General features: G+C 50.4%; 1 protein-coding gene across 1 annotated transcript; it reads left to right on the plus strand.

Moving 5' to 3' along the window:
- Positions 1–6,245: 6,245 nt before the first annotated feature.
- Positions 6,246–8,648, plus strand: LOC119306411 (cell division control protein 48 homolog E-like). Its single transcript, XM_037582639.1, has one exon. It carries the CDS (start codon positions 6,246–6,248, stop codon positions 8,646–8,648), a length of 2,403 nt encoding a protein of 800 aa, XP_037438536.1.
- Positions 8,649–9,081: the final 433 nt, after the last annotated feature.

The following is a 9,081-nucleotide window of genomic DNA, read 5'->3' on the forward strand; positions in this document are numbered from 1 at the left end:
CACCTTGGACTACTTGGATTGCGCCATGTCTTCAACTTCGTCCAACTACAAGTCCGTCTATGAACCGTTTCCATGGTGATGAGGATCACGATCCGAGGTCGGATCTTTCCCAAGGGGGGGAGATGATGCGGAGCATCCCACGGTCATCCCCATGTACACTCCGACTACTCTCCAAGCCCCAAGAGGACATATGACGAGACCTCGAATATACACCATTCGACACAAGGTGAACTCTCTCCTCTCCGAACCTTCACTTTCTACATGTGAGACATGGCTACTACCTCATGCATGGACCTTGCATACACTCAGGTACAACCGAGACGACCATGGAGGATCCAAGGACCAAGGCCAAGCATGGAAGAGGAGAAGGAAGAAGAAGCCGGGAGCAAGCGGTACTACCGCCCAGGCCCAGCGGTACTACCGCTTATCATCACAAGCGGCACTACCGCTCTACATCCGCTTCACTCCCGCAAAGTCCGACAAACTTCGAAGATCGAACGGCTCCAGAGCGGTACTACCGCCCATCATAGCGGTACTACCGCTTGCGCGCCTCAAGCGGTACTACCACCCGAAGGACCGGTACTACCGCCCTGTCTGTGCATAGTGTATTGGGCCGAGCCCATGTACCCCTTCGCCCTCACTTACCCCTTCGTGGCTCTAGACTATATATACTCCTCCACCTCCTCCTAGTTAGGGTTAGCGTTGATTTAGCTCATTTGTGAGATAGAGCCTCGCTCATCCATCGGATCTCCTCCTCATGAGAGACCGCGGCCTCTTCGAAGAAGATCCACTTGGATTCAAGGCCCCTTTACGGGAAGATCCCCTCGTGGATTCAAGACCTCCTCTCAGAGAAGAACGGTCCCTTTGTATCCTTACCTTTGTTGATTGTGGATCATGTGTTACTCTTTGTTCTCGGTGATCTAGCACTTGTGTGATTGATTCCTTGTCAGTTTAGTGATTCTCTCTCGTTTTCCCCGTGTTTCCCCTTTGTGCTTCCGCGTGTTCTTCGTGATTCTCCGTAGGATCCACTCTAAACGTGAAAGATCGTCACCATAGGGTTCCGCCCTACATCACCAGGTGCTACTGCTGGCCCACTCGACGGGCCATGAGGGTGTGCAGAAAACTCTCCATCGTCTCCGCACCGACTTCTACATCCCTGGTGATCGGGCCCTGGTCCGTGACTGGGTTCGGTCTTGTGTGACGTGCCAGTGCAACAAGACGGAGACGCTACGGCCGGCTGGTCTGCTCCAGCCCTTGGAGGTGCCATCTCAAGTCTGGGCGGATATCTCCATGGACTTCATCGAGGGCCTCCCTAAGGTGGGCGGCAAATCGGTCATTCTCACGGTGGTCGACCGCTTCTCCAAGTATGCTCACTTCATCACGCTCGGTCACCCCTACACTGCGGCGTCCATGGTCCGGGCCTTCTTCGACGGGATCGTCCGCCTCCATGGGTTTCCCTCTTCGATCATCAGTGATCGGGACCCCGTGTTTACGGGGCATGTGTGGCGCGACCTCTTCAGGATGGCGGGCGTGAAGCTCCGCCTGAGCACGGCCTTCAACCCTCAGACGGATGGCCAGTCCGAGGTCGTCAACAAGGTGATTGCCATGTATTTGCGTTGTGTCACAGGTGATCATCCTCGTGCATGGGTGGACTGGCTCTCGTGGGTGGAGTACTGCTACAACACCTCCTATCACTCCGCCCTCCGTGCCACGCCTTTTGAGGTGGTCTATGGCCGCCCGCCTCCACCGATTCTTCCGGTTGATCCGTCCACAACTCGGACCGAGGTGGCCAGGGACCTTCTGCGGAGCCGCGACGAGATGCTCGCGGAGGTCCGACAACGCCTCCTTCAGGCCCAGCAGTTGGCCTAACACTACTACGACGGTCATCATCATGAGGCGGAGTTCGCGGTGGGCGATTGGGTGTGGCTCCGTCTTCTTCACCGCTCTACGCAGTCACTAGACCCCCGCGCGAAGAAGAAACTGGGTCCTCGCTATGCCGGGCCCTTTGCTGTCCTGGAGCGCATTGGGAAGGTGGCTTACCGCCTTCAGCTTCCGGCGGGCGTTCGCATCCACGACGTCTTCCATGTGGGGCTGCTCAAGCCTTTCCATGGAGAACCACCTGCGGTCCCTCCAGCGCTTCCCCCGACTGTCGACGGACGTCTTCTTCCTGGACAGGAGAAGGTTTTGCAGGCCCAGCTACGTCGAGGCGTGTGGTACGTGCTGATTCAGTGGGCTGGACTTCGGCAGAGGACGCCACTTGGGAGCAGTGTGAGGAGTTCCGTCACCACTATCCAGAGTTTCAGCTCGAGGACGAGCTGTCTGCGCAGGCGGGGAGAGATGTTATGACCGGCCGGACCTACAGCCGTAGGAGGCCCACCAGGCAAGCTTAGCCCACAAGTTATCTTAGTTTTATTTCATGTTATGGTTATATAAACAGATTGTAAGACTATTTTGAGATTTAAGCAATAAGACTATTCTATTGCCCGGCTCCTAGAGGAGCCGGAAACCCTAAACCCTAGCCGCCACTTGCCTTCGCCGCCGCCGCCCCTGACACAAGGTAGCGCCTTGCCGCCGGCCGCCGCGCTCCAGCCCACGCCCACCTCCCTCCTTCCCATACCACCTACGCCCCAGACCCGGTAGGCCTCTAGGTTCTACCAGTCACGCACGCACAACCATTATGATTTGCATATTTGCGAAGTTCAGAACGCACTCCCTTTTCTTGGATCAATATAATTCTACCAAGTAGCTAGGGTTCTAGAGCTGATTACAATACTTGGAGAAAAAGATGATGTGCGAGCTACTTAAGGGCAGGAAATGACCGACGATAAAGGTGACGGCAGTTAACTGAAGCGCAGTGAACAAGCTCGAGTTAACTGTTATATTTGTCGGACGGTAAACAGGGGAGTAGAGCGTCGACGTGAGCCGTTCATCTGGTGAGCTTCAATCGTAGCCATCCATCGAATCGTTCTCTTCCCTGCGCCATTTCTTTAGTCCGTGTCTCGCTGTCGATTTCTTCAGTTAGCATCAAACGGTATTTTAGTCCTTGTCTCGCTATCGTTTCCTATATTACTTTGTTTTTAACAAGAACCGTGGGAGCTCCAAATAGTATTTTAGTACAGTATTTGCAAAATATATACAAGAAAAACTCAAATAGACCACTTCAGTTGAATGTGAAGAAGCCCAGAACAGTAATAGTTGCTGCGAGGGTATGCTATCTCTGTGTCTCTCTCTCTCTCTCTGAATTTTGTGAGCAGTATTGGCCAAACTTTATCGAGTTCCTAATTTTTTTAGGGGAGTTCCTAACTTTATTTTGTCTCATCGGGAAAATATGTTGAGGTAGGTTAAGAAATATTAGAGATTAGCAATGTCCTATTTCGATAAACTTGGATGTTGAAAAAAAGTTCACTTTTGACTAAATTTTACATGAACAATGAATGTATTTTTGCACATACTATTCTAACTAAACTTGAATATGAACTAAAATTTTCTCTTGTTGCAACGCATGAGCATATGTGATCCCTCCGTAAAGAAATATAAAAGCACTTAGATCAGTACAAAGGGCGTACTACTGAAATGTGAGAACGTGCTTATGAAAAGTTAGCATCGAGAATAACTGTATCAACATTCTTGGGGTTAGAGGTTTTGTAAACAGCTTCAACATCATGCCTAAGCTGCAGAATCTATCAACTTCTGCCTCCAGTATAATATAAACTAGATCATTGATGGCGCGCGTTGCTGCGCCCGTCTATTTTAGCATTTAGTTATTAGGAATATAAAGCAACTTGTATACATTTCTTTAGTACTCCCTCTGTCCAAAAACAAGTGTCATGGTTTTAGTTAAAATTTGAACTAAAACTGCAACACTTATTTTGGGACGGATGGAGTATACTGCATTTTCTCGCACAATTTTGCAATTTAAGCGATATGCATCCTTCTACATTCATGCCATAAAGGTTTATGAAATAGAAGTACATCGAATAGATAATAATCAAATCATATAACAATTGTTTTCATAGTTGCTTATCATGAGACTTTGTCCAAGAGTTATATTAACAATGTACCATTTTAGGTGAACTTAGAATTTTGTGTTAATTCCTTTGCACAAGAGAAGTTTAGATATTTTGCAAGAATACTATGCCTATAGAGAATAAGATATATAATTCACCATATCAACATTGAATTGTCAAGTTATAGAAAGGCTTGACAATAGGTAGATAGCTCTGCAGACCCTAATCTTTAAATAACACATGCTAGTACAATTTTGTTTTTTCAAAACAGAACGAAAGTGCCCAATTGCTCACATAGCCAAAGTACAAAGTTACTGGAAGGAATGGAGAAAGGCCACACATTAGTACTACTGGAGTAAAAATATTTAATCAGTTTCCATACCGAGCTGCCCTTGTCTTTGATCAAGTAGACTGAGAACCATAAACAAGAAAGCTATCTAATTTTAGCAGTTAAACAAATCCATAAATTCACCAAGCCAAATACACATAGGATGGGAGAGATAGCAGCAAACTTGCCAATTGTGAATCAGAAAAAATGGGATCCAGTGGTCATACACGCCAATAATTTCCTAAAAATAAGTTAGTAAACAGAAGCCATGAAGAGAAAATTAAATATAAAGTTCAGCACGATCTAACAAGTACTGATGCGTCAGCCACGTGAACAAAATCAGGTGAAATCCATTCCAGACTATGATCCTGCAGGAAAGGAAAAAAGAAAAGATCATAAGTAAATAAGAAGAATTGTGTGCTAGCTAGTGGTAGCGAAGGATAAGCAAAACAACATACGTAATACCCGTACATGAGCTCGTAGCTGTTGTGCCTGCCTACCCGTGCAGAACTGTAGATGGACTATTGCGTCGGTGATGTTGGGCGTTGGTGCCAAAGTGAAATGTGGAGATGGGATAGACATCAAGGGCAGTGATGATGTATCAGCGGGTGGGGAGGGGAGGCACGAGCAAGAGGGCTGCCGTGCCATTGACCTTTTACCCGTTCGAGCTCCCGTGATGTTTTGTTCATCGCCCTCCAGTCCGTTTTCCCTCACCGGTCGCAGTCAGGGTCGTCCCGTGCGGCTTCCATCTCTGATTGTAAGTCATGTTCCTCTCTTTCAGCAATGCTATAGACGATGTAGCTGGATGCAGACTAAGGGGAAGGGTTGGCAAGTATGGGTCGAGGAGACAGAACGCATACCTCCATTTAATCATCCACGATAAATGCCCTGCTGAAACGGATAATTGATTGTCCCCAATACCGGCGGACCAGTTCCACTCGCCCGCCTCTGAACAGACCACGACGCTTCGCCTCTATCCTGCATCGGCGTCCGGTCCGGGAGGCTCGAACCAGCTCGGCGTATGGTCTCGTCCCACGGCCAACGTCGCCACACCCGCAGCCTCGCATCCAAATCGACGGGCGGCTCTAGTGCTCGACCGATCCGCTCGATGGGAACGCAGGGCGGACTCCTTCCTCTTTTTACGGCGCACAACAGACACTCCTCGATGGAACGGCCCATCGGGCCCAATTTAACCCAGAACGTCCAAAGAAACTACCGGAGCAGCGGCCCATGACGTTGAGCGATCTGAATTAGCGAACGACACGGGATTAGCCGTGATTCACAGCTTATCCGACGGCCGAAAATGGTTCAAATTGACGATCGGATGGCCAGGAGTGTTGATGGCCTGAGAAGGGAGGAAAAGTGCTCAGTTATAATGTATCTAAATAATAGTGTTCAGATAATTAGCGTCACAATAATGACCGGCGGTAAAGGCGACGGCAGTTAACTGAAGCGCAGTGAACAAGCTTCAGTTAACTGTTAAATTTTGTCGGACGGTAAACAGAGGAGCTGGGTGTGGACGTGAGCCGTTCGTTGATCTGGCGACCTTCAATCATAGCCGTCCAGCGAATCGTTGTTCTCTTCCTGCGCCGTTTCTTCAGTCTGTGTCTCGCTGTCGATTTCTTTCTCGCTGTCGATTAGTCTGACACCGAGTCCCCTCGATCGACCATCTCCTACCTGGAGTGGACTATCGTTCACTTCCCTTTCATCTCGGACTTGTTTCAGCGACTCCGATTGGAGAACGCCGACACCAACCCCCTACTCGAGGAACAGGGAGGAAGATACTATAAAGGCCTGCCGATCCCCTCAACTTCCACCTCACATCGCACCGCGAGACCAAGGATCCAAGGATCGTTTACCCACTTTCCCAAGGAAAACAATCCAATCGAATCGAGACAAACGTGCGTCCCATGGCGAGCCAGGGCGACGCTAGCGGGAACACGGACTACTCCACGGCGATCCTGGAGAGAAAGAAGTCGCCGAACCGGCTGGTGGTCGACGAGGCGACCAACGACGAGAACTCCACCATCGCCCTGCACCCGGACACCATGGACAGCCTCGAGCTCTTCCACGGCGACATCGTCCTGCTCAAGGGCAAGAAGCGGAAGGACACGGTCTGCATTCTGCTCCCAGACGGCACGTGCGACAAGACCAAGGTCCGGATGAACAAGGTCGTCCGGAAGAACCTGAGGGTCCGGCTGGGCGACGTCGTCTCCGTCCATCAGTGCCCGGACGTCAAATACGGGAAGCGCGTCCACGTACTCCCCGTCGACGACACCGTCCAAGGGATCGCCGGAAACCTGTTCGATGCCTTCCTGAGACCCTACTTCCTCGAGGCCTACCGTCCCCTCAGGAAAGGAGACATGTTCCTGGTGAGAGGCGGCATGACGAGTGTGGAGTTCAAGGTTGTGGAGACCGACCCCGCGGAGTACTACATCGTCGCGTCTGACACAGAGATATTCTGTGACGGCGAGCCTGTCAAGCGGGAGGATGAGGAGAGACTCGACGACGTCGGCTACGACGATGTCGGTGGGGTCAGGAAGCAGATGGCCCAGATCAGAGAGCTGGTTGAGCTCCCACTGCGCCACCCTCAGCTGTTCAAGTGCATCGGTGTGAAGCCTCCAAAGGGCATCTTGCTGTATGGGCCACCTGGGACCGGCAAGACCCTCATTGCCAGAGCTGTGGCCAATGAAACAGGTGCCTTCTTCTTCCTGATCAATGGCCCGGAGATCATGTCGAAGATGGCCGGAGAGAGCGAGAGCAACCTCAGGAAGGCGTTTGAAGAGGCCGAGAAGAATGCGCCGGCCATCATCTTCATCGATGAGATCGATTCCATAGCCCCAAAGAGAGACAAGACCAACGGAGAAGTCGAAAGGCGTATCGTCTCACAGCTGCTCACTCTCATGGATGGGCTCAAGTCCCGGGCACATGTTATTGTCATGGGGGCTACCAACCGCCCAAACAGCATCGACCTTGCTCTCAGAAGGTTTGGGAGGTTTGACCGGGAGATCGACATTGGAGTCCCTGATGAAGTTGGGCGGCTTGAGGTTCTCCGGATTCACACTAAAAACATGAAGCTAGCTGAAGATGTTGAACTGGAGCATGTCTCGAGGGACACTCATGGGTATGTAGGTGCTGATCTCGCTGCCCTTTGCACCGAGGCTGCTCTCCAGTGCATTCGCGAGAAGATGGATGTCATCGACCTTGAGGATGACACCATTGATGCGGAGATACTGACTTCTATGGCTGTCACCAACGACCATTTCAAGATTGCACTAGGAACAAGCAACCCTTCCGCTCTTCGCGAAACTGTCGTTGAAGTTCCAAATGTCTCTTGGGAAGATGTTGGTGGTCTGGAGGGTGTCAAAAGGGAGCTGCAGGAGACCGTCCAGTATCCGGTGGAGTACCCAGAGAAGTTTGAGAAGTTTGGCATGTCTCCCTCCAAAGGTGTTCTGTTCTACGGCCCTCCGGGCTGCGGCAAGACCTTGTTGGCCAAGGCGATTGCTAACGAGTGCCAGGCTAACTTCATTAGCATCAAAGGACCGGAGCTGCTTACCATGTGGTTTGGTGAGAGCGAGGCCAATGTGCGTGAGATTTTCGACAAGGCCAGGGGGTCGGCACCATGTGTCCTCTTCTTCGATGAGCTCGACTCGATTGCCACGCAGAGAGGAAACAGTGTAGGCGATGCCGAAGGTGCCGCTGATAGGGTGCTGAATCAGCTTCTCACCAAGATGGACGGAATGAATGCCAAAAAAACCGTGTTCATCATCGGTGCCACCAACAGGCCAGACATCATAGACCCTGCCTTGCTGAGGCCGGGGCGCCTTGATCAGCTTATCTACATTCCTCTGCCTGACGTTGAATCCAGGCTCCAGATCTTCAGGGCCTGCCTCAGGAAGTCTCCTGTGGCCAAGGATGTCGACCTGAATGCGCTCGCCAAATACACACAAGGGTTCAGCGGCGCGGACATCATGGAAATCTGCCAGTGTGCGTGCAAATACGCCATCAGAGAGAACATTGAGAAGGACATGGAAAAGGAGAGGCGGCTGAAGGAAAACCCTGAAGCCATGGAGGAAGACGAGGTGGACGAGATCAAGGCTGCTCACTTCGAGGAGAGCATGAGGTATGCACGCCGGAGTGTGAGCGATGCTGATATTCGCAAATACCAGGCCTTTGCTCAGACGCTGCAGCAGTCCCGTGGTTTCGGCACCGAGTTCCGGTTCGCTGATCAGCTAGCGGCAGGTGCTACCGCGGCGACAGATCCTTTCGCATCCTCTACCATGGCAGCTGAAGAGGATGATCTGTACAGTTAAATTGTCTGTTGTCTCTTGAACTTACTGTATTATATTAGGAGTATGCGTCTATAAGACATAGGAAGATCATGTAATCACATTTTTACGTGCAGTGTTGTGATGTGTATAATGAAGATTGTACCCTCCAAATGAAAGAAAAAAAAACATTTGTCTCTTATTCCAGTCTGTGTGGCAAGGATATATCCATTGGTCTGTGGTACAATTCTCTTGTTCTCTACAGGCCGCATCAAGGGTATTAGCAATTTAGCATTATATGTGATGCTATTTTTTTTTCCTTTTAAATGTACTAGTTCAGTTTCGTTTCGGTATCTTAATGAACCTTCAGTCTCCTTTTTTTGTTTCGGTACGTCTACTGAGAAATGCCAGAGCCTCTCCAGAATGTTGACAAATTAGTTTAGCTGAAATTTCTGCAATGCACCACTATCAAATTTTG

Source organism: Triticum dicoccoides, chromosome 1B (assembly GCF_002162155.2).
Source record: "Triticum dicoccoides isolate Atlit2015 ecotype Zavitan chromosome 1B, WEW_v2.0, whole genome shotgun sequence".
Lineage (NCBI taxonomy): Eukaryota > Viridiplantae > Streptophyta > Magnoliopsida > Poales > Poaceae > Triticum > Triticum dicoccoides.